Genomic DNA, 26,659 nt, shown 5'->3' with positions numbered 1-26,659 from the left:
CTCTTGGTGTACCAACACCGTTGCATCAGTAGTGTCCAAGTCCAGTCCAACATAACAAAAGTGGTCACAGTCTTCAAGGCCAACCTTAAAGGGATGTTGCAAATACAGAATAACTAAAATGGCAAAACTCTGCAAGCCACCACATCCACAGTTTTCTACGTGGCAGGCAAGCATTACAGTGACTTCATGGCAACCTTTCTAGCCAGTTAGACAGAGCTGACACAGATTTTGAGATTCTTCTGCCTGACTTAACATTGATGTCTTTCACTTTGATTTACCAGCTGAGTGATTGTCCATCAGACAATAAACACTCTTCTTCAGATGCTGCAGTAATCCCCCACATTTTACCTAAGAGGAGGGAATAGACATAAACAGCACAAGCGTTTTTCTGCCTTGCAAAAATGTAGACTTGCCTATGCTGGTGGTGTAGTAGAATAAAAGCATGACTACACCCCAGGTGACCCAAATGTGATTAATGATTTGGGTGCATGACTGGATAGGAAGGGAGAATGGGTGTACACATCCTGTTGGGGGGGGGGGTCACTGGGTCCGCATTGTTGCTGTAGTGACTGGGCCTCAGCTGGAGAGTGGAGGCCCATAATGAAGACAGGAGCTAGTACAAAGAAGATGTAGGACTGATGACGAATGCATGTGCAGACAGGGCATAGGTGTCAGCCCTCAAGGTGAGACCAGTTCTCACGTTGCCATTGGGTGGTGGATTTAGGCCATGAAACTAAAAAGTTGCTGTTGCCAGGCAGCTGGTGAGTTCACAAAGCATCCTCATGGCTGCCTAAATAATGCCCCCCAGACTGTGTAATATCTGATCGAAGGGAGGTGTGGTTGTCAGCAACCATAGGGCCAAAAATCATACAAAGTTAAATGTAGACAATGTCCATGAAAAGAACATTCCACTGTTTTTTTTTCTATTTGAGTTTTGTTCCCCTCTCCCATGCCTGTCACCACCAAGCTTCCCCCTCAGTTGTACGTGACTCATTCATTCCCATACTTGTGAAGGTCACCTAGAATCATGGTGAGAGCTGTTTCGGAGGAGCTGTCATTTAGGCATTCCAGCAGTGAGATAATTTGTATTGACCTAATGCCATCCGTAGACTAGAAGATGTGTGAGTTGTAGATGTGTGAATTGTGTCATCACAGAGGCCTACAGTGTCTTTCTTATGTCAGTGCATGCTTCCTCACATCTGTGTTGAAGCAGCAGTCAGACGGTGGTTTGGTGAGCACACCACCTGCCCCAAAGGGTCACATTTACACCTTTGTCCCTCAGCCAAGAGACTGTAGAAGTGCTCACTGGCTCTGCCCTACCCTCGGTCACCAACATGGGTATGCACATCCTCTCCGTACAACTTCAGGAGGTGCCCAGGGTCTTAATTGAAGTCAGGTTACCTGGGCCTGTAGAACAGCATTTTTCCCTCTGTACCATCTTGCCATCGGAGTTGGCCAACTTTTCTCTGCTTTCGACAAACACTGGTTAAAAGAAGGTGAAGAGAGTCAGGTGCACATGCTGATAAATCTTTTGGAAGTTCTATTTAGCAAAGTTCGTCAGACACTGCAGCCACAAGGTAGCCCTTTCATGCCAGCTACAATTTTGATACTGTTTCTTGAATACAATGAGAAGATAGGAAAGTCTGCTTTAATTCTGATTGCCAGGGCTGAAGAAGGACAATTCCACCATTAAGAGTCCGAAGTCCTTGGTTATGTAAATGAAAATACTGGTTCAAACAGTCCCTTTGTATTATAAGGAGATTCAAGATCCCGCGTAGTTATAATGTGCTACACTGTGAGAAGCACATTTTATGTAAGATAGCATGGTCATGGAGCTGTCCACAGAGTAGTTTATCTTCACAATGGACAGCAAAACACAAGTGCAGTATGCATCAGCCAATCAGGAATATATTAATTGCTTAGGGCTAAGCTAAAATTGCACATTTAGTTCGCTAGACACCGAAAATAGTGCAGTGATGTAACTTAATATGGTGAAGGTAGTATGATATTTATTAAATCAGAATATGCATTCGGAAGCCTGGAGAAGCTGGATGAGAAGCAGTATTTTAACTACATTGCATATTGTTTTAATCAGCATAACAATTTCAGACCTTTTATGATTAATCCATCTGTGCCCATATCTCTGAATATGAATTTCAGTTATGACTGTTTTTACAGTGGTGTTTTATTAGTTAAATATGAATATAAATATCTGCATGGTAATAACATTATTACAGTGGTGGTGCTGCGGTAGCATTGTCGCCTCACAGTTAGACATTGCCCGTTCGATTCTCAGAGTGTCTTCTGTGTGGCGACATGCATGAATGGGCGTTCCTTCGTTGAAGGTTGTGCGCTAGGCCCGGCAAGCCAGCACGTCAAAATCTACTGCCAATCATTAGCGGACCGGAGTTCCGCTGTGGCGACCCCTAACCGGGAAAAGCCAAAAGAAACAAACAAACAATTAACATTATTACAGTCCTGTTATTATACAGGTATTATTTATTTTGGTTTCTTTTCACACAGTCCAGATTTAAGCTAGGCCAGATTTCCACTTGGAACATTTTTCCCAACCATCTGTAGCATTACAGTTGCTTTATTCCATTTAACATGATGGTACCATTAAATAAAGCCCATGTGCAGTTGATTGATTAGTTTTAGTACAGGAAGTTAGTCGTTATTTTGTAGTTGTGTAGATTCTTAATGTTTCTTTTTTTTTCAGTATGTTGAAGAGTTGCTTCTGCAGAAGCAGTACTTTGAAATATTCCTGGAAGGTACACGTTCTCGAAGTGGCAAAACTTTTCCAGCCAAAGCTGGGCTACTCTCGATGGTTGTGGATACACTGTGTGCTGGTGTGATTGATGACGTGCTCGTAATACCTGTAGGAATCTCCTATGATCGCATCATAGAAGGCAACTACAACAGTGAACAGCTGGTAAGGACATTTACAAGCAAGTTATTGTAGAAGCCACTAATGTTTGATTTTTGCAACAGCGTTTCATCTACTTAGCATCAGTTCCTTCCTATTGTGATGAAAACATGATTTACATCAATGCAACAGAAAAAAAGTATAAAAAGTAGAAGAAAATGCATATACCCTTCATTCAAACCCACATTAGAATACTTGAAGTAGATTCCACTGCATTGTGTGATTAGGTGAAGCAATGTGATAGGTAGATGTTAGGTGAAGCAATGTGATAGGGAGATGTTATAAACATTTAATTAAGTAACTGCTGTATGATTGAACCCCAGATAGTAGGCCCTTTTTAAGCTGTGCGGTAGTCAAGATCATCATTCATTCATTCCTTTATATCCAAATGCCTTTTCTGAGTTGTGGAACCTTTCTTCTGAATCAGATTTAAATGTACATAACTTGTAGAAATGGACTGCTGACAGAGACAAAGTTAATAGTGTTTTTAGGAAAATAACATTAAAAAATACCACTATGCTTACTCTGTGTAATGGCAGCAGTTTACTTATTTTTATTCTTAATTATTTTTAAATACGTTCTTGGCTTCACGTTTTTATACTGCATGCTGTACAAGAAGCCTTAAAATCAGTCATAAAAGTGTTCATAGCATTTTATTACCAAGTCGCTTTTCTGTACTTTCAGTAAAAATTAATATCTAATTTTAACTTCTGTACTTGTTTTCAGTGTTCATCCTTAATTAGTTCCATTAACAGATATTCTGAATGTACATCCCCTGTATGAATTTTCTTGATACCCTTATTTTTGACCTCAGATTATGAAACAGATGTTTAAAATTAGTATTCCAACACCCTTTGCCTGCTTATCCGCTTTACTTCAGGAAAAATAAAGCAGGGTCTTTCTAAGAGCATAAACTTATTTTACCAAGTCCAGGAGCTTGTTTGAGAGGAGACTGCAGAATAATTTAGAATATTTCTTAATTCTTATAGTTTGCATATTATTGAAGTGTAGAACTACATTAAAATATTACCAGTTTTTTTAAAATTTATTATTGGTCTCAATTGGGATATCATTATATGTGAAGTGGTTTACTTCATTTGATCTTCAACCTGTGGGTACCGGATCCTTATCTGTTCCGAGCCGGCAACTTCACTAGCATCTGCTCCAAGCTCCTCCTCTTACCCATAATACACCACCACTACCTTCCAACTCCCTGATCTCATTCGCCGCGGCTAGCCAGCTGATCGTGATTTTTGAGCTCCAAGTTGTGAGTAGGGTTTCTCTCTTTGATTAGTGTTTTTGCGTGTGTACTTGATAGTGTAGGTTTCCTCTCTTCCTCCCCTCGTTGGTGTGTTGAGTTTAAGGCCTTTTTCTTAGTTTTTAGGTAGTTAGATAGTTTGTAGTTTGTCCCCCCCAGCCTTCTATTTGCTTGTCTGAGTGGGTGGTGAGTGGCGTGTGTGGTTTAAAGTTTGTTTAAAGTTTGTTCTTGTGGGATATGTCGGATCTTCCCAAACAAGTTTTTAAGAGATGCACTTAGTATGGCCACAAATTGTCACCTGCTGATGGCCACACTCTTTGCATGCTGTGTTTGGGTCTGGCCCATTTAGCTACAGATTGTTCTATTTGCACAGGGTTTAACCCATGCGCCCTTAACATCGGTGGCCAAATTAGTTATGAAGGGCCTGCTCCCTTCTACAGAGGCGTCCGCCTCCTCTTCTGCTTCGGTCACAGCTGTTGCTGTTGGCCGCCTCTCCTTCTACTCTTGTCCTTCCTTCTCCTCCCTCCCAGGCTGGGACTCATCCTCCTGCCTCTAAGCCTGTGGAAGCGGAGCGTAGAAAAGGCAGAGAGAAGGAGAGAGAGCACAGACCAGAGACGAGAGAGGTCCTCTGACCTTTCAGCTCCAACAGGACCTCCTACCAAAAGCGAGCCTAGGCACCGTGACTCCTCTCGGCTCCGATGATCTAGATTTTCTCCTGAGCCGGAGGAGCACAGGCCACCCTCTAGAGCCTCGGTTCCTCGACCTGCCAGGTTGGAATCCATGTCTTCTTCGTGGTCCACCCACAGTCTTTCTGAAGTCAACATGGATAAAATGATGCAGAGATTTATTTGCACACAAATTCAGATGGGAGTCTTGCCAGCCCCCTCTCCCTCTGGAGGGGGGAGCTCACTTCCCTTCTTCACACCTATATCTCCTTCTCCGATCTGACCACCCAGTTTTGGAGTACATGGATCCGAGGATGGACCTTGTCAGGGGGTCAGTGCCGACCGTACCTGTCTCCTTGACTCCAGCAGCTGCCTGGAGCATGTCGGATCCGACTAATTCAGATCTGAGCGGCTCTTGGAGCCGGAACTTGAGTGTCAAATCTGAGGGGGTGGAGCTGTTTCCATCGGCTCCGACGTTGTCGGGTCAAGGTCCCCCCCCCTTGGCATGCCATCTACTTTGGGTCCAGCTCCGATTCTCAGGTCGGATTCAGGGAGAGCAGTTCCCTTAATGGTGTCCCAGGAAGCTCGCTCTCCCTTGGTGTTCAACGTGGAAAGGACTCTCTCCAATGGATTGAGGCCCCTGACTTTCTCTCTGGACTTTGCCCTGACTCCTTCTGCTTTGTGTATGAATACCATCATTTTACCACAGGGACAGCCCGTGCTGGAGGAGCCCCAGGTGGTTCCCCCTGAGGAACAAGTGGTTTGCGAGTTCCCTCCGGAAAGCCCCACTGGAGAGGTTCCTCGCAAGTATACGTGCAAGAGGAGGCACTTGGACTCCTCCCCAGAGTCCCTCACTGAGGACACAGATTTGGATGATGAGGAAGGTTCCCCCATATCACCTCCTGCATGGAAATCTTGCACTAGCGGGGAGGTTGATCCACCCTAAAACCTTCCTCAGATGAATCTGTGTTCCTGGAGGCTTTCGGCATGGGCCCGTCTACTTCCTGGGTGTCCCCTCCCGTAGATCCCTTGGTGGACTTGGTCACCTCGTGGGCTTGGAAGGAGCCGGACACTGTGGAATCCATCCCTAAATGCCCAGACAAAATATTGAGCCCCCCCTACAAACAGACCAGCTTGGAATAAAGGGTCCCCTGTAGATGCTATGGTGGTAGCAGCCACCACCAAAAAGGAACTAGCCCAGGAGAGTTCCTCAGTCCATCTCCCTGACCGTGAGTCTAGGATGATGGAACACCTAGGGAAGCAGGTTTATGCGTCAGCAACCTTTTCTATCAGGGCACTGAACTATCTGACCCACGTTACTAGACTACAGCGTGACCTGGTCAAGGAACTGGCTGAGTCTGTCCCAAAGTCCATGTTGCAGGAGGACAGAACCACGTTCTCCATAAGGATGGCTACCTTGACAGCGATTTCAAACATATCCATGCGACTCCTCTCACAAGCAACTGAAGGAGTGGCTAGGGTGGCTGGGTCCAGCATGTCCATAAGGCGTAACCCCGGGCTCAGATTATGGCAGTTCACGGAACCCTTCAAGGCGTCTTTTGCGAACTCCCCTTATGACGATTCTTCCCTCTTTGGTAAGACCATCCGAGACACATTGGTCCAGAGTGAGAAAGACGGGAAGACACTGTCTGCTGTTGGAATCTGCTTCTCGAACCCTCAAAGATCCTTTTCCCGGAATCAGTGAGGGCAAAAGAAGATGTGGTTCCGGAAGTCTCAGTATTCCCGGGATACTCAGGGCTCTTCTTCCTCTAGAGGCAGAAAGGGACAGGATAGATGCCGGTCCAGAGGCAGAGGGGGTCCGTGGAATTTTGGGTCTCGAGAACCTTTCTCGGACAGGCCCATGCAGCAACCCTGAGGGGTTGCCCAACTGCTCTGCTCTGGATGCAGTCGGGGGATGCCTGTTCACTGCACCTGGCGGCATGGGAGTCCATGTCATCAGACCATTGGGTGCTTCAGATCATTTTCAGTGGCTATTCCATCCCATTTGTGGTTCCTCCTACATATTACAAACATCTCCCGGACATACCACCCACACAAAGGGAGGCAGCAGCACAAGAAGTTTCCAAGCTGCTAGAGAAACGAGGCATCAAAACCATCCCCCCAGATCAGTCCAGATCGGGCATCTACTCCAGGTTCTTTTTGGTGCCAAAAAAGATGGGGGATTTAAGGCCCATTGTGGACCTATCTTCTCTGAACCTGTCAGTTGCCAAAGAGAAGTTCGGGATGGTCGCTTTTCAGGCCATCATGCTGTATCTGCAAGAGAGCAACTGGATGTGCTCGTTTGACTTCCAGGATGCTTACGGTCACATAAAGATGCACAGAATCTTCAGGAGGTTCCTCCGCTTCTGGCTAGGAGCCAAACATTATCAGTTCCGAGCCCTACCCTTTGGTCTCACCACAGTCCCTAGTATGTTCACCAAAGTGATGGCAGTAGTAGCGGCTCACCTGAGGCTTCAGAGGATTCAGGTCTACCCTTACCTGAATGATTGGCTCCTTACTGCTCCCACCAAGCGTCTACTTTGTCGGACTAGAGATTATTTCCTAAAGCTTGCACACTATCTGGGGATTTCAATCAACACAGCCAAATCCCTTCTGAATCCTGTCCAGGTGATGTAATACATGGGGGCATGGATAGACACACTACAGACAAAAAGTTTTCCTGACCACGGAGACAGTTCGAAACCTAAGGATGCATGTCTCCTTCATTTACCGGTCTCACCTTCCCTCAGCAGAATCAGTCTTGAGAGCCCTGTTGGATCTTCCGTTGTCGCACCCAATACACCTCAGCCAAGTCTGCAGGTCATCCCTTCTTTGGTGGATACAGTCTTCGGAAATTTTGGAGGGAAGACCTTTTGTTCCAGCACCTGCCCAAGCCACAGTGACCACAGACACCTCCCAACTAAGGTGGGGGGGCATTGTTCGGGAAAGACAGTCCAAGGCATGTGTCCCCGATCGAGACCAGTTTGCATATAAATGACTATGGAATTGAAGCAGTTGGGGAACTATTACTTAATGATGGGATGTTTGATAATAATACACAGTTACTCATTTGCACTTTACTGGATGTGGTACTAAATAATAACTTGTTCTTGTTCCAAGATAAGTTGTTTAAACAAACATGGGGGGTTGCAATGGGCACCCCCTGTGCAAATTCGTATGCGAATTTGGTTATGTATTACTGGGAGTCACTGTTCCTGTTTAGAAGTGTGTTCATGCAAAATATAGTGTTGTACAGACGTTTTGTAGATGACATACTCATTATTTGGAAAGGAGATTATGAACAGTTGGAACAATTAGTTACCTTTTTAGAATCTACTACTGAATTTCTTAGATTTTCTATGGAGACATCCCCTTCTAAAATAGACTTTTTAGACATCACTATTTTTAAAGATGCAGAAGGCATGATCTCCACTAAACTATATCGTAAACCATGCTGGAGGAATGCATTACTGCAATATAATAGCATGCAGCCACGCCATATATTCTCCAACCTTGTGAGGAATCAGTTTACAAGAATTTCTAGGCTTTGTAGGAATAGTATTGATAGGGACATTCAATGGGATATTCTATGTGAATTACTCCAGAATAGGGGTTACCCTACTGGGTTGATAGAAACTATGAAAAAAGATGTACAGTATAAGAATGGTATAATTCCTAATCCTATTGATATCAATAATGCACCATCGACTGATATTCATTTAAGGAATGGAAGCAGTAAAAATAATGGCAAAAATGAGAACAAAAGTAAATATATTCCTAAAGCCAGTTTTAATAACAAAAAGGTAGCTTTTAACACCAGATATACAAATGACAACAAGTTTATTATTAAGGAAAACTGGGGTGTATTACTAATAGATCAATACACCAGCAACATAGTAGGTGATACACCAACGTTCAGGTATAGAAATAGTAAGAATCTAAAGAGATTATTATGTTCTGAGAGAACTAATAGGGAAACCAATGGTATTATGGGTAGATCGACCTCTAGATATGGCACCTTTCCTTGTGAAAGGTGTAATATGTGTAAATACATTACTAGTGACCATCAGTTTATTGTACCTGAACTCTCTTATATATTTACGAGTGATTTTTATGCCACTTGTGAGACTAAGAATTTGATATATCTAGCTACATGCACAGAATGTGATGCATATTATGTAGGTCTAACCTCTAGGAGGTTGAGAGAGCGCATCTATAACCATATATATGATATAAGGAAGATGAATCTAACAAACGCTTTAGCTAAGCATGTAGATACACATCCTAAACATAGTTTCAAATTTAGGGTCCTACAAGTTATAAATACAAATAAGAGAGGGGGTGATGGACAGAATTACTTGGAAACAGCAGAGTTAAATTGGATTTTAAGGTTGAAATCTCATATTCAACCAGGACTTAACCAGTCAGTTAGTATAAAACCTATATTAGCGGCACGTAGATAGATATATCCAATTTGCATTCTTTAGTTAGTCGCTATAGTTAGTTATTTTATTTACATATATACGGTCATGAAATTATTTGACTATGATATTTAAATTGATTGGTATACACTTTTATATATCTGTGGTTTATAGTTGTATTTGTCATTTATTATTTCTGTTTTATTGTATATTCTAGAATTGATGTATTTCTAGTAGTTTTGGGTGCTTTGATGCTTTATACTTTTTATATTTTATTTTCATTAGATGTATTTTTATTTAAGTACTATGTTTACAAGCATATATATCTGTATTCATATATATTTTCATTCATATGCATGATGATTGTGTGTAAATATACTGGTATAAAAAAGAGGTTTATACATACATATATTTACTCCAGTAATATTGAGTTCTACCACACCGTGATGAGTTTGTTGAATGGATTGGTTAATTAATTGATTAATTGAATAAGTGCTTTACGAAATTGATTGATTAATTTGTTGGGTTAAAGTATATAAAGCATTCATATTGTGTCTTTTTTATAAACCTGAGGAAGCGTACCTGTTGTACGTGAAAGCGCTTGTTTTTTATAATAAATTCAGTTCATTTTACATCGTGGAGGTCTCCGTTTGCTTTGTTCTGTGCATATAAATGTTCTGGGAGATGGTCCTTTTTTTCCTTTTGGGCCCTTCATGCCTTTCTACCTCTGGGAACCATTGCAATCCAGTCAGACAACGTCAGTGGTCTGGTATATCAACAAACTGGGAGGGACCAGATCTTACCCCCTTTGTCGCGAGGCCATGAGAGTTTGGGAATGGGCGATCTCCACCGGTCGTTTTCTGATAGCAATGCATATTCCAGGATGGTCCAACATTCTAGCCGACAAACTAAGCCAGACTATTCTGATGCCTTACGAGTGGTCTCCGAATCCTTCAGCAGCGGAGCAGGTCTTTCTCAAGTGGGGTCGGCCTTGCTGCGATCTCTTCGCATCTCCTTCCAATGCAAAGTGCAGTGAGTTCTTCGCTCTGAACCCCCTGCTGGGGGAGTCCCCCAGAGATGCCCTAGTCCATGCTTGGCCTCCCGGTCTTCTTTATGCTTATCCTCCTGTACCCCTTATTCCGAAGTTTCTTCAGAAAGCTTGTCAACCGGGGAGCAAAGTGATTCTCATTGTCCCGTTTTGGCCTTGCCATGTATATTTTCCCTTCCTTTGGTCTCATCTTCTAGCTCCGCCTTGGATCTTGGATCCCATTCAGGATCTCATTTCACACCCCTCGAGGGTCCCTCATCCAAATCTGGACAGTCTGAGGTTCACAGCTTGGCTGCTCCAGTTCCCGTAATTGCTAGGGCTCCTGGATTGTTTTCTTCACTCAGATCTATTCTGGTGGCAGCTTATAAGTCGTCCACCAGGAAGATTTATAGTAGCAAATGGAAGCATTTTTCCTTTTGGGCTTCTCAAAGGAGTTTAGATCCGTTCACGCCTCCTGTTCCGGCTATTCTTGATTTTCTGGCAAATATTTTTCAACAAGGGGCTAGCTCGTCTACAGTCAAGGTTCAACTAGCTGCCATTTCTCATTTTCATGTGTGTGAGAATTCTGCTTCTTTAGCCTCTTGCAGACTGTGTAAAGCTTTTATCAAAGGTACTTTTCTCTTATGTTCTCTGGTCAAAGATCCCATTCCCCCATGGGACCTTACTGTGGTACTTCAAGCGTTGGTTGCTCCTCCATTTGAACCTGCAGCAACCACAGATCTTAAGTTTCTGTCTTGGAAAACAACATTTCTAGTGGCTATCACCTCTGCTAAGAGGGTTTCATAACTGCAAGCATTGTCCGTCAAGTTTCCATACATGATTTTTCACTAGGGCATGGTTTCTCTTCGTACCAATCCTTCCTTCCTCCCAAAAGTAGCATCAGAGGTTAATATCAATCAAGCTATCAATTTACCTGTTTTCTTCCCAAATTTTGCAAACAAAATGGAGTATAAGTTGCATTTGTTGGATGTTCATAGACAGTTACGGTTCTATTTACACAGGACAAAAACCTTTCGTAAATCTGACCAGTTGTTTGTGTCCTTTTCTAAGCTTTTTTGGGTAAACCTATCTCTAAGGTTACCATTGCTAGGAGGATCTCCCTCTGTATCCTTCAGATCTACAAGGATAAAGGTTTGTCTCCTCTGGGTCAGGTAAAAGCTCACTCGACTAGGTCCATGGCTACTTCTGCGGCCTTTTGGTCGAGAGTATCATTAGACGACATTTGTTCTGCGGCTACTTTGTCCTCATCTCATACCTTTATTTCTCACTATAAATTGGACTTGATTTCTCGAAAGAGAGCATCCTTTGGTTCCGCGGTGCTCCGGAATATCCTTCCATGAGGACCACCCAGGAATTTAGTAGCTAGGGACTCTGTCCCACAGGTTGAAGACCAAATGAAGTAAACTACTTCAGATAAAGAAGTTATGTACTCACCATAACTTCCATCTGAGTACTTGTACTTAATTTGTCTTCAACCGTCCCTCCTTCCTTCCCCCCTGGCCTTACCATATGGGCAGCATTATAGCTGGTTTTAGGTGTGTAAGGTGTTTTTTGAGGTCTGGTTGTTCAGTGTAAGGTGCAGCAAACTCAATCTGGGGGTTGGAAGGTAGTGGTGGTGTATTATGGGTAAGGGGAGGAGCTTGGAGCAGATGGTAGTGAAGTTACCGGCTCAGATCCGGTACCCACAGGTTGAAGACAAATGAAGTAGAACTACTTAGATGGAACGTTATGGTGAGTACATAACTTCTTTTTTCCAGCCAGGCCTCCAGTGCCCCATGTCCATGCCAGGTCCAAAGATCGTACTTATCCTAAGGAGCAAATCTCTGACAAATAAATCACTCAAGTTGACGGTGACCACATCTTATCACTAAAGTGGAAAATGAGGTCTGAGGTAACTCACGAGTAGTTGGAGGATTAGTGGGTAAGGAGAGGAGCTCAAGCCTACCCTCTGGACTTGCTTCTGATGTCATTGGGACTGATCGTGGATCCTGAAGGCATCCTAGGGGCTTGACCATCTCCTCTTCTTTTCTTGGGAGTCTTTAAATGCCATACCCGATCCCAATGTGCCTCCAGTGCTCTTTGGTTTGTCCGAGGGCATCTCCCCTTGTTGGACCATGCCTCCCCTAAGGGAGCTTTATCAATGAATGCCCACCTCCAGGACATGCACGTCCAACCCTTCCTGCCATTCCATCAGTCACTCCAGCCACTAATCAAACCCAGATAAACTGGGCCATAGTTGGGGCTGGATCCTTGTATGCCACTGGAGCAGCTTCCCCATTCTTTCTCTTAACTCAGGTTGTTCACTACTTAACATATTTGCCTCTTGTGAGTCAATAATAATTTGTATTCTGATTTATATACCTAATTTAAAACCAACTTCCATTCACCTGTTTCAGGTATATTGTGAATTCCATGTTTGTGATATAAACTTCATAAACACCAATATGGATTGATTTAATTTCTTGCAATTATTTTTTATGTTATTTTGCCATAGGTTCATAGGTGAATACTAGGCTAACTGCCCTGAAGGGCTATTTTAAGCCTAGTCAGTAGCTCAAGTTCCGAATCAGTCCCTGTACTGTGTGTATGTAAGATGAAGACTTTAACCATTATGATAAACTCCCAATCTCAGGGTGCCACTCTAAGGAGAAAGCAACTGGAATTCAGTCTTTTAATTAAGCCTATAAATTCTTCAGCATCCCATGGCACTCGTCTCTGAATCCTTCTAATGTCAGAAAGTGCATTATCATTTGCACAAAGTCTTGGCTTAATGCCCGTGACCTGGTCTTTCAATGGAGAAAATGTTTTCACTTATTTGCTATCTGGGTAGATCCTGTAGGAGAAACAGCATGAAACACTGTCTGGATAAGAGGCTTACCGAGATTCACACAGTAGGCAAATGTAGGCTGAGGGAATTGAACCTTTAGCTACTGTGTGAAGCTCATTGACCACTCCCAGCCTTCATTTTCTGTGCTAAACTGCCAGAGAACATTACACTGTCTCATTTTCTCATAAATACTTTACGCATAGGTGATGTAAAGCCAGTCTTGCCAACAGTAAGGCCTTCCTCCATCTAATCTCCTTTCTGTCTTTTGCTGTCTTCCATCTCCACACCACTCCACATCTGTGGGTTTCTGTTGATTGGTTCTTTTCCATCTTCACCGAAGATGGTCATAGTCTATCCAAGTATTCGTAGCCCTTGAGAACTGTAATCAGCCTCTGGCCAGAAAGGATAGGCATACAAGTGGAGCTAAGCATGCTTTAGCTTCTCAAGGCAGCTGTGGCTCACTCTGGGAAAAGAGTGACAAATATAAATAAGAAATATAAATAATATATACCAGAATAGAAATGAGTGTTTCAGGGCACTAGATGACCTTTCTTTATATAAATTCAGAATAATTTTGGCAAAAACATGTAGTGTTCTACCAAAGAAACCATTTGAGTGGTAAAGAACACAGAATATATGAATTGGATGGGGCCCAAGCTAAAATTGCACATTTAGTTCACTAGACAAAGAAAACAGTGTAGTTAATAGCCAGACAGATTTCTCCTTTAGTCTTCTCACAAGCAGGTTGGAGAAAATGTACTGCAGTAACAAGCTCTGGACTTAATGTTTGATAATCATTTTTAGACAGGGGTTGTACAGGCTTCTGAATCTTATACAATATGTCGGCCTCTGACATCACATTGGCTGTACAGTTTCCTCATGACAATACCGGATGTCAGTTTACCCTCAGCAGGATGACCCACAAGTACTGGAATACTGCCAAGGGTATTTCTTCCAGATATAAAGTAGCCATTGTTAACGTAGTATATTCAGCATTGATTAGGCCTATTATTGGTTATACTGTCCCCTTTGAGATGCACCTCTCTAGATATATCAAATGACTAGAAGGAGTAGGACAAATTGCAGGCCAAAAAAAAAAAACTAACCTACCAGGAAAAACTGGAAGCATCGTCTCTTAATTATCTTACAGACTCCCGAGGGGTGATGTATGCTTTACCATCCTTATCATTAGGGACCCAGTGACAATGGATCGTTAATGATAATAGATAGTATTTTCACAAATCAAATTGCCCTGCTAATCTTAGAACCAGGGAGCTAAATTTTTATCTACAAACAAAAAGACACCATGGACAGACATATTCATCACACATCACCTTACCCACCTCTGGAACAGATCCCTCCTATCCTGGCAAATTAAGCAGTGTAAATACATGATCTTCCTTCAAACAGCACCTAGATGATTGGATGGGTGCTCCACAAATCCACCCCAGGCTTGACTTGTCTAGCCCTGTTGAAGAGAAATTGTAGTCTAAGGGTATGTATTGACAATGCTTAAATGGTCACAAAACACAGTTGCTTATACCTGAAGTAGTACACATATGTCATAAGTTTGCAAATGAATAGCCACAGTTTCCTCTGTGATTCACAGATGTGTAAATCATAGGGTATACTGCAGAGTATTTGCAGCAATTTAGGAGTGCAGGTATGGAAGTACTACGTTGACCATACTATCTCAGCAGCTGTGGTCCCACAACTCCTGTGCTGCTCAGCATAATACATATAACAGCAGCATCATTATCTGATCTGGTGCTGCTCAGATCGTAGAGGATTATGATTGGTTCAATGCCTAAACCAGCGTACATGTTAAGACGAAGATGTTAGGTAGCAAAGCTTGAGAGATGAGTCTTGGCATCAATGTTGAGAACACACAGTAAATTGGATATGATCAGAGAGACCTGATCATAATTCTTTGCTTTGCATGGACCTTTATCTGCTCTATATACTACCAGTTACAAGCAAAAAAAATAAAATAGTTATGTGAACTGTTTTATGGCATTGAAAGATGTAAGACACTCAGACAAGCTACACTTTGGGTAGAAGTGTAGTGTTTGACGAGCAAAGAGCAATAAAAGCCAGTAAACATTTCACATTGCCACACGTCTGTATTATTTTGTGATGACAAAGTGTATAATATTTAAAGCCATGAAAATGCTTTAGATACTGTTCTGTACTGGCTGAAGTGATGCCCCATCACAAACTTAATGGTTAACACTGAAGGGTGCTCAAATCTTTAAGCAGCGTAGTAGACTTTTTTTTTTTTTTTTCAAAAATCCAGACCATGATTGTGATATTCCATGGAGTGCAAAGGCACGTTCCATTGTTGTATACACTGTGTAGAAACACAGTGCCACACCCATCAAATCTTGGGTTGCCACTTAACTGTTTTTGTCCAGACTATCTGGAAATCAAATTGATTATCCGGTAGTCCAGAAAACACTGTACAAACTCTGGTATTCTGCTTCAAAAAAGAAACAGACCATCATAGTTTGTTAAATCATCTGATTTACTATGCTTTTTACAGAAAAGCATAGTAAATCGACTAAAAGTAGGCACCGGGAATAGAAAAAAAGGGCATTCCTGTCTGCTGATGTCACAGTGATGTCACAAATGGGTGGTATGTGGGCTGGAGAGGGGGTGGGAATGATTGGGGATGTTCTTCTTGTTTCAGTGTTGTAGCCATCACATTTGGGTTAGCTGCTTGCAGTAGCCCTCAGTCGGCCTGATTATCAAAGTCTAGGGTCCTGCGTCAGTTGCTGTCTCATCTTCTGTTCCTCCTGCTGGTACTGAACAGGGTGATCGTTCAACTGTTAACCCTAATATTGATGCTGCTGTTAGTGTTGAACATTTGGAAGCCAACGAATGTGATGCTTCCTCTAACCTTGATAAAGACAATTCTGTTAACACTAAGACCAAAGCTGGTATTAGCTCTGCTATTTCTTCTAATAGTTCTTTTTTCAACAAAAAGAACTGTTGCAGCAAGAAAACTGTTCTTACGAGAAGTCGGACTTTTCTGGCGTCCAATTCCTCAGGGTACGAGACATGAATAGTACAATGGACAGTTTCAGTGTGATTAATTTAAGTAATTATTGTTTTTCTGAAATAGAGTTAAAAATTCTTAAATATGGGTTGAATTTTGTTCCTAGTTCGAGGGCCAACTTCAGTAAAACTGTTGTTGACATCAAGAAATACACTAGGAAATTAAATTTATTTTATTTAATGAATGATGTTTCTAACAATAATAAGTGTTTAGTGAAACCCTCCTGTTACACTCCCCAGTTGCATCATACTATTAGAGTTTTTGAAGAACTATGCATTCACGATATTAGTCAGATGCTGCAGTGTAGACCCAATACCTTTAGTAACTTAAATGATGAAAGGAAAGCTTTGAATAACCTTAAGATGTTAAATAAAAACTTCAGGTTTATGAAAAGTGATAAAGGTGGTAACACTGTGATTATGGAACAGGAAGTAAATGTTGGAAATCTTAAGAAATTCAGAAGAGTATGAAATGATCAGTCTTCATCAAATTTTACATAAACAACGTTTGATCCATTCTTATTTATATGAGGCTCTCATGTCTGGTGATATTAATTATGAAGTGTATGATTTTTGTACAGTGCACGAACCCAGGATTGGAGTTATTTTTGGTATTCCAAAAACACAAGTGTTTACTTAGTCCTCCTTTTAGGCCTATTGTTTCTTCACCGCACTCTGTTACTGAGGGTGTCTCTCTTGTCATTGATGCTATTCTAGGACCCGTTTTGGCAAGTGAAGTTTCTTACATCAGGGATTCCTGGCATTTTTTGAACAAACTGAATTTGTATGCACAGAGTGGAACCTTTGATCCTCAGAAGCACATCATTTTACTATTGATGTTGTATCACTATACACTTGTATACCTCATAATGAGGGTGTTGAAGCTGTACGCTGTTTTTTATCTAAGAAAAACAATGGGCTTAGTAGTAATGCCATTTCTACCATTTATGGTTTTTTGGATATAGTTTTAGATAACAACTTTTTTCTATTTGACAAGACCTATTACAAGCAAAAGAGAGGTGTTGCTATGGGGTCTCCTGCTGCACCTGCCTATGCCAACTTGGTTATGGCATGGTGGGAATTTGAGTTTATACCTTATTTAAGTAACAAGTTCCATATTTCTTTTTTTTGCTGTTTTGTTGATGATTTGTTTTTTATTATTGAGGGTAATTTGGAAACTGTTGACTTATTCATTTTAGAAGTTAATTTACTCTCCAGTTACTTGAAATTTACCAAGGGTTGTGTTGGATTAAAAGTTAATTTTTTGGATGTTTTACTTTGGTGGGATGACATTGACATTAGATTCCACAGTCGCATTCACCGTAAAGCGACTTTTACCAACAGCTATTTACATCATTCCAGTAACCACCCTAGGCATATTATTAAGAACATCCCTAGAGGACAGTTTATTAGAGCTAGTCGTATGACGTCGAAGGACTGTGATTTAGCTAGTGAGTTTGAATTTATTATGAACATGTTTATTGAGAGAGTGTACAACAAACTGGCTTTAAAACAAGCCAGTGAAGAAATTGTCAACAGACGTTTAACTGTTTACCAACCATTGTTGAATTATACCTCCAAGCAGATTTTGGGTCCTAATACTGTTTCCTCTGATAAAAGTATTGACACTAATTTAATCTGTGCACTGGATATGACTGTTGATAGTCAGCGTATCCAGCAAACGTTAGTTAAAAACTGGAGAATTATTAGGGGTAATTCTGATATTTATGATGTTTTGGGTGATAAACCTTTTTTTGTTTTAAAGAATAACCTTAACTTGAAGAAAGCTTTAGAGTTTAATGATAACAGCAACACTGTTTTAAGAACTGACAAAAAAGGTATGCATTGTTGTCATCAGTGCAATATGTGTCGATACATTTCTGAGGGTCCTTATATTAATATTGACACCTTAGATAGAACATTAAGTGTGCCAGGTTTTGTCAACTGTAACACCAAAGGTGTTGTCTATATTAGTATGTGTTCTACTTGTCCTGCCTTTTACATCGGCATGACTACTAGGTGTTTAAAAACCCGTATTAGGGAGCACCTTTACAGTATTCGCAACAGTGATGATACCAATGCACTATATAAGCATTCTGTTAGTTGTTTTGTTTTTAAAAAAATTTTGTTTTCTGTTTTGGAAGTTGTTCATTTTGACATGAGAGGCGGTGATTTTAAAAATTATTTGGAGCAACGGGAGACTATTTGGCAAATCAGATTAAGATCTGACGTCTATCCCGGTTTAAATGATGCCATTAATGTCAAATGTTTTTTAAAAGTATCGAAAGCTGTTTATTAACAAGGATTCTGACATCACTTCCTTTTTTACCTGACACTGTGATTTTTTAAGTTTTTTAAGGTTTGTTAATTAAACTTGTTGATTGTTTAATTAATTAATTGTTGGAAACGCTATTTAAAGGCTGTTTTGTGGTCTATTTTTTATTCTGATGAAGTCTTTTGACGAAAGCGGACAATAAATTGGTGTACGCTATTGCTTGGACTGGTTTTTCCTTTGCCTGTTTGACCGTAGTACTCTATTTGGTTTGGTTCAGCTTTTCCTTTATATTTTTTTTTGCTGTCTCATCTTCCATGACGTTAGGTAGTCGGGGGTTTAAAGCATGCGGCTGATGCCATTACATCAGTCTTTCTTGCCGTGCGGTGCCCGAAGCAGAAGCAGTTCGCAAGTGCTGGTCGGCTGACTCCTGAAATTTTCGTTTTCGAGTTTCGGAACCAAAGTCTTCAACTAAAGCGAAGTACCCCGTTGGGGAAACTTTTTCTTGCTCTAAACCGATGTCAGTAATTGTATTTCTTGTGGAAAGCAAATAACTCATAAAGATTTTCATTCATACTGTATTCCTTGCCTAGGCCCTGACCACGACGTACCTCGCTGTCAGTTTTGTGCCTTATTTAAACCACAAACTATTCATCATCGGTACATTTTTGCTTCTAAATATTTTGGTACTCAGTTCAATTATCCAGATATGTCTTCGGTAAGCCACCCGACTACCGACATTCCGATAAAACGCAAAGATAAAGACAGAAACAGGCCGCCTAGCTCCAAAGCTGTCGACGACGCTTCTCTTAAGCTAGTCGCCAGTTCACCGGTACTCAGTGAGGCGCTTTCGCAGCCCCTGATACCTGCTACTTCAGATTTGAAGGCCTCTATTGAGACCTATTCGTAAACTGCGAAATGCTTCAACTGTGGAACCTGTGGATGTCTCTACCTTGGATGGATCTGGAGCCACTGTGCAGGCACTGGCTTCTGACGGTGTATTCAGGCCTACTGACTTGCATATTAAACCAATGCCATCTTCTTCTAGGCCTAAAACTCGAACCATGCCTAGGAAACCAATGCCTAGACTGCATGGTCAGGCCTCTATGCCTAAAAAACAAATTATAAGAATGGCTGAAGACCTTATTACTTTAATCAGGGGAAGCCAACCTTCCCCCTCTAAGAGACCTAGGACGGAATTTGCTTATGATACTTCTGACCAGGATTCTGAAATTTCTGTCTCCTCTGATGACCAGGATTTACCCTTATCTACCTATGAGGATTGTGATGCAGAGGAATCTATTCCCTCTGATTCTCCCCCGGATGATTTTTCTTTTGGTGAAACCTTGCTTACTCATAGGGAGCATTTTCACTGGGAAAGCCAGGATTACTCTGATTCTAAAAAGAGGCTTAGAGATTTCTTACTCCTGCCCCAACACAGGCCTTTAGCTATCCCTCCTTTGCTGGACATGGTTGATGATGCCTTTTCGGAATCTAGCTTGGCTCCTGACTTTTTACCTCCTGCCCCCAGAAAACTTGATAGATATTACAGGGTTCCTGATTCTCACAAGTTCCTTTTAAAATCTATTAACGGATCCTGAGACCATTTCACAGGGACCCAAGAGCATTAAGGCTACTACTGCCAAAAATCCTACCCCCTCTGATAGAATTCAGGGCACTGGATAGATGGGAGTGAAGGTATACACCTCTGCAACCTTGGCCATCAGGGCCTTAAATTGCCATTTTCATATGTTAAAGTATCAGCAGCATATTATTGGATTGTTTAAATGGAAAATGATGTTGATTCCTAATTGTGCTGAAAATAAGGATTTAATGCATTCTGCTGAACAGGTTGGAAAACATACTTTGCAATGTGGTTTTGATTCACTAGAGGCATCTTGCAGGGCTGCTGTCACCGGGTCTGTACTTAAAGGGCATGCTTGGCTTAAGGAGCAGTCCTTGCCAGATCATGTTAAAACTAAATTTCTGGATGTTCCCTTAAATCAGGACCGCCTGTTTGGCGACAAAGCAGAAGATGTTCTTAAAAAGATGGAGGAAAAAGCTAAATCTATGCAAACTGTTAAAGATTTCTTACAAGTGCAGCCTCCTAGATTTAGTAGGCATTGGCCCTCAAAGAATTGGTCCTTTCCTGCCTCTTCCAGGCCTTCTCAGTTCAAACCCAGAACCAGCAGAACACATAGGCTTCAGTCCCAGGGTACGCACAGGACTAAACAGTGGGGGGCTCCCACTTCCAAATCAGGGAGTAGTAAGACTCCCCCCTATGGTAAGCTGTCTCAGTGACTTACCTTTAAAACTACCAAGCACTTTTCAACTGACTGCTCCTTTAGGGGGGAAGATTGCTCGGCAAGCAAAAAACTGGGAACACTTTGCCTAAGACAAATGGGTTTTAAACATAGTTTCTCAAGGATACAGATTTCACTTCCACATGTTACCAACCCCAAACAGTTGGCCAGATCTACCCCCAAATCAGTGGGCAGAGGCTCAAAAGCAAGTACTCTCTCTCTCTTAAGATTAAAGGCTATTAAGACTATACCCGAAGAGAAAAAGGGACAAGGTGTCTACTCAAGACTTTTCCTGGTACCCAAGTACCCAAAAAAGACAACTCATGGTGTTCTATTCTGGACCTGTCTGTCCTAAACACCTTCTTGGTGATTCCAAAATTCAAGATGCTAACTCTTCACCAGTTGCTTCCCATGATAGGCAAAGATGCCTGGTTGGCAACACTGGATTTAAAGGAAGCCTACCTGCACATCCCAATCAGGGAATCTTGCAGAAAATACCTATGCTTCAAAGCAGACTGCATGCACTATCAGTTCTCTGCACTGCCCTTTGGCTTATCTACTGCACCCAGGGTATTCACAAAGTGCCTAGCTCCAGTCATTGCATTTTGCAGACAAAGACATATTCAAATATACCCATACCTGGACGATTGTCTAATTCAGGCAGAAAGCCAGGACATACTTCTGAATCATCTGGCATTTGTACAAAAGGTGTTAACTTGTCTGGGGTGCACCATAAACGAAAAGAAATCATAGCTGGTACCCTGTCAATAAATTATATTCCTGGGAGCAAGCTTGAACACAACCTCCCAGAAGGCTTTCCTCACACCAGAGAAACAAAATCATTTGACAACTTACTTCAAACTAGTTGCCACAAAAACCCTGCTATCTGCAAGGCAAATACTGCAAGCCTTGGGGTTCATGGCTTCATGCATTCTACTAATTCCATATGTAAGACTGCATATAAGAAAACTACAATGGTATCTAGAAAGCCTATGGTGTCAACATTCTCAGGATCTAGAAGCAATGATTCCTATCATATCTTGCTTACAGTTAGAATTCCTTTGGTGGGCAGAGGCCTGCCACCAAAACGAGGGACTACCATTCACTCTACCCCCTGCCACCCAAACCCTAACAACAGATGCATCAGACTATGCATGGGGGGCTCACCTGGCAGGGAAGTGCATTCAGGGCAAATGGAACCCAAGTCAAATGCACCTGCATATCAATCAAAAAGAAATGTTAGCTGTACAGAATGCTTTGACAGCCTTCAAGGACCACATTCTTCCAGGAAAATTAGTGGTAAAGGTGGATAACACCACTGTTATGTGGTACATAAACAAGCAGGGGGGTACCCGTTCTTACTCCCTCTGCAGACTAGCCATGGCTCTGTGGAACACAGCCTTGAGCTACCAAGTTCTACAGGCTCAATTCCTGCCAGGAAAACTAAATACACTGGCAGACGAACTAAGCAGAAATCTCATGGACTCACAAAAAAGGAAAGTTGGGGAAACTTTTGAAAAATTGACTTTTATGGCTTGAAGATTAAGCACTCAGCAAAAAAAAAAAAAAAAAAAAAAAAAAAAAGAAAAAAAAAAAAAAAAAAAAAAAAAAAAAAAAAAAAAAAAAAAAAAAAAAAAAAAAAAAAAAAAAAAAAAAAAAAAAAAAAAAAAAAAAAAAAAAAAAAAAAAAAAAAAAAAAAAAAAAAAAAAAAAAAAAAAAAAAAAAAAAAAAAAAAAAAAAAAAAAAAAAAAAAAAAAAAAAAAAAAAAAAAAAAAAAAAAAAAAAAAAAAAAAAAAAAAAAAAAAAAAAAAAAAAAAAAAAAAAAAAAAAAAAAAAAAAAAAAAAAAAAAAAAAAAAAAAAAAAAAAAAAAAAAAAAAAAACAAAAAAAAAAAAAACAAAAAAAAGTTTTACATTTTTTTGAGAAGGGTGTTGATTGAAATCCCCAGATAGTGTGCAAGCTTTAGGAAATAATCTCTAGTCCGACAAAGTGGACGCTTGGTGGGAGCAGTAAGGAGCCAATCATTCAGGTAAGGGTAGACCTGAATCCTCTGAAGCCTCAGGTGAGCCGCTACTACTGCCATCACTTTGGTGAACATACTAGAGACTGTGGTGAGACCAAAGGGTAGGGCTCGGAACTGATAATGTTTGGCTCCTAGCCAGAAGCGGAGGAACCTCCTGAAGATTCTGTGCATCTTTATGTGACAGTAAGCATCCTGGAAGTCAAACGAGCACATCCAGTTGCTCTCTTGCAGATACGGCATGATGGCCTGTAAAGCGAGCATCCCGAACTTCTCTTTGGCAACTGACAGGTTCAGAGAAGATAGGTCCACAATGGGCCTTAAATCCCCCATCTTTTTTGGCATCAAAAAGAACCTGGAGTAGATTCCCGATCTGGACTGATCTGGGGGGATGAGTGGACATGGACAGACATATTCATCACACATCACCTTACCCACCTCTGGAACAGATCCCTCCCATCCTGGCAAATTAAGCAGTGTAAATACATTATCTTCCTTCAAACAGCACCTAGATGATTGGATGGGTGCCCCACAAATCCACCCCAGGCTTGACTTGTCTAGCCCTGTTGAAGAGAAATTGTAGTCTAAGGGTATGTATTGACAATGCTTAAATGGTCACAAAACACAGTTGCTTATACCTGAAGTAGTACACATATGTCATAAGTTTGCACATGAATAGCTACAGTTTCCTCTGTGATTCACAGATGTGTAAATCATAGGGTATACTGCAGAGTATTTGCAGCAATTTAGGAGTGCAGGTATGGAAGTACTACGTTGACCATACTATCTCAGTTGCTGTGGTCCCACAACTCCTGTGCTGCTCAGCATAATACATATAACAGCAGCATCATTATCTGATCTGGTGCTGCTCAGATCGTAGAGGATTATGATTGGTTCAGTGCCTAAACCAGCGTACATGTTAAGACGAAGATGTTAGGTAGCAAAGCTTGAGATGAGTCTTGGCATCCATGTTGAGAACACACAGTAAATTGGATATGATCAGAGAGACCTGATCATAATTCTTTGCTTTGCATGGACCTTTATCTGCTCTATATACTACCAGTTACAAGCAAAAAAAATAAAATAGTTATGTGAACTGTTTTATGGCATTGAAAGATGTAAGACACTCAGACAAGCTACACTTTGGGTAGAAGTGTAGTGTTTGACGAGCAAAGAGCTATAAAAGCCAGTAAACATTTCACATTGCCACACGTCTGTATTATTTTGTGAAGACAAAGTGTATAATATTTAAAGCCATGAAAATGCTTTAGATACTGTTCTGTACTGGCTGAAGTGATGCCCCATCACAAACTTAAAGGTTAACACTGAAGGGTGCTCAAATCTTTAAGCAGCGTAGTAGACTTTTTTTTTTTTTTTTTTTCAAAAATCCAGACCATGATTGCGATATTCCATAGAGTGCAAAGGCACATTCCATTGTTGTATACACTGTGTAGAAACACAGTGCCACAGCCACACCCATCCAATCTTGGGTTGCCACTTATCTGTTTTTGTCCAGACTATCTGGAAATCAAATTGATTATCCAGTAGTCCAGAAAACACTGTACAAACTCTGGTATTCTGCTTCAAAAAAGAAACAGACCATCATAGTTTGTTAAATCATCTGATTTACTATGCTTTTTACAGAAAAGCATAGTAAATCGACTAAAAGTAGGCACCAGGAACAGAAAAAAAGGGCATTCCTGTCTGCTGATGTCACAGTGATGTCACAAATGGGTGGGATGTGGGCTGGAGAGGGGGCGGGAATGGTTGGGGATGTTCTTCGTGTTTCAGTGTTGCAGTCATCACATTTGGGTTAGCTGCTTGCAGTAGCCCTCAGTCGGCCTGATTATCAAAGTCTAGGGTCCTGCGTCAGTTCCTGTCTCATCTTCCGTGATGTCAGGTAGTCGGGGGTTTAAAGCATGCAGCTGACGCCATTACATCAGTCTTTCTTGCCGTGTGGTGCCCAAAGTAGAAGCAGTTCGCAATTGCTGGTCGTCTGACTCCTGAAATTTTCGTTTTCGAGTTTCAGAACCAAAGTCTTCAACTAAAGAGAAGTACCCCGTTGGGGAAACTTTTTCTTGCTCTAAACCGATGTCAGTAAAAGTCAGTAATTGTATTTCTTGTGGAAAGCAAATAACTCATAAAGATTTTCATTCGTACTGTATTCCTTGCCTAGGCCCTGACCACGACGTACCTCGCTGTCGGTTTTGTGCCTTATTTAAACCACAAACTATTCATCGTCGGTACATTTTTGCTTCTAAATATTTTGGTACTCAGTTCAATTATCCAGATATGTCTTCGGTAAGCCACCCGACTACCGACATTCTGAAAAAACGCAAAGATAAAGACAGAAACAGGCCGCCTAGCTCGAAAGCTGCTGACGACACTTCTCCTAAGCTAGTCACCAGTTCGCCGGTACTCAGTGAGGCACTTTCGCAGCCCCTGTTACCCGCTACTTCAGATTTGAAGGCCTCTATTGAGACCTATTCGGAGTCCGATAAGCTGCAAGATGCTTCAACTGTGGAACCTGTGGATGTCTCTACCTTGGATGGATCCGGAGCCACTGTGCATGCACCGGCTTCTGACTGTGTATTCAGGCCTACTGACTTGCATATTAAACCAACGCCATCTTCTTCTAGGCCTAAAACTCGAACCATGCCTAGGAAACCAATGCCTAGACCGCATGGTCAGGCCTCTATGCCTAAAAAACAAATTATAAGAATGGCTGAAGACCTTATTACTTTAATCAGGGGAAGCCAACCTTCCCCCTCTAAGAGACCTAGGAATGAATTTGCTTATGATACTTCTAACCAGGATTCTGAAATTTCTGTCTCAGGATTTACCCTTATCTACCTATGAGGATTCTGATGCAGAGGAATCTATTCCCTCTGCTTCTCCCCCAGATAATTTTTCTTGTGGTGAAACCTTGCTTACTCATAGGGAGCATTTTCACTGGGAAAGCCAGGATTACTCTGATTCTAAAAAGAGGCTTTTAGAGATTTCTTACTCCTGCCCCAACACAGGCCTTTAGCTATCCCTCCTGTGCTGGACATGGTTGATGATGCCTTTTCGGAATCTAGCTTTGCGCCTGACTTTTTACCTCCTGCCCCCAGAAAACCTGATAGATATTACAGGGTTCCTGATTCTCACAAGTTCCTTTTTAAAAATCCTCCTGCGGATCCTGAGACCATTTCACAGGGACCCAAGAGCATTAAGGCTACTACTGCCAAAAATCCTACCCCCTCTGATAGAGATTCCAGGGCACTGGATAGATGGGGTAAGAAGGTATACACCTCTGCAACCTTGGCCATCAGGGCCTTAAATTGCCATTTTCATATGTTAAAGTATCAGCAGCATATTACTGGATTGTTTAAATGGAAAATGATGTTGATTCCTGATTGTGCTGAAAATAAGGATTTACAGGATTTAATGCATTCTGCTGAACAGGTTGGAAAACATACTTTGCAATGTGGTTTTGATTCACTAGAGGCATCTTGCAGGGCTGCTGTCACCGGGTCTGTACTTAAAAGGCATGCTTGGCTTAAGGAGCAATCCTTGCCAGATCATGTTAAAACTAAATTGCTGGATGCTCCCTTAAATCAGGACCGCCTGTTTGGCGACAAAGCAGAAGAGGTTCTTAAAAAGATGGAGGAAAAAGCTAAATCTATGCAAACTGTGCAGCCTCCTAGATTTAGTAGGCATTGGCCCTCAAAAAATTGGTCCTTTCCTGCCTCTTCCAGGCCTTCTCAGTTCAAACCCAGAACCAGCAGAACACATAGGCTTCAGTCCCAGGGTACGCACAGGACTAAGCAGTGCGGGGCTCCCACTTCCAAATCATGGAGTAGTAAGACTCCCCCCTATGG

The 26,659-nt window shown here is 41.5% G+C and overlaps 1 protein-coding gene across 3 annotated transcripts in view; it reads left to right on the top strand.

Annotated features, from left to right (window-relative positions):
* The window catches only part of GPAM (glycerol-3-phosphate acyltransferase, mitochondrial), a 921,522-nt gene that overhangs the window by 427,961 nt on the left and 466,902 nt on the right, over nt 1-26,659 (top strand). For all 3 annotated transcript variants that reach the window (XM_044055836.1, XM_044055838.1, XM_044055837.1), the window contains exon 11: nt 2,720-2,932. In XM_044055836.1, the coding sequence (XP_043911771.1) occupies nt 2,720-2,932 (213 nt within the window). The remainder of the gene's footprint in view (nt 1-2,719; nt 2,933-26,659) is intronic.

The sequence above is a fragment of the Protopterus annectens genome, chromosome 14.part0, assembly GCF_019279795.1.
Source record: "Protopterus annectens isolate FY-2018-M chromosome 14.part0, PAN1.0, whole genome shotgun sequence".
Classification (NCBI taxonomy): domain Eukaryota; kingdom Metazoa; phylum Chordata; order Ceratodontiformes; family Protopteridae; genus Protopterus; species Protopterus annectens.
Note: the sequence above shows the minus strand (reverse complement) of the source record. Positions and strands in the feature narration are given on the sequence as shown.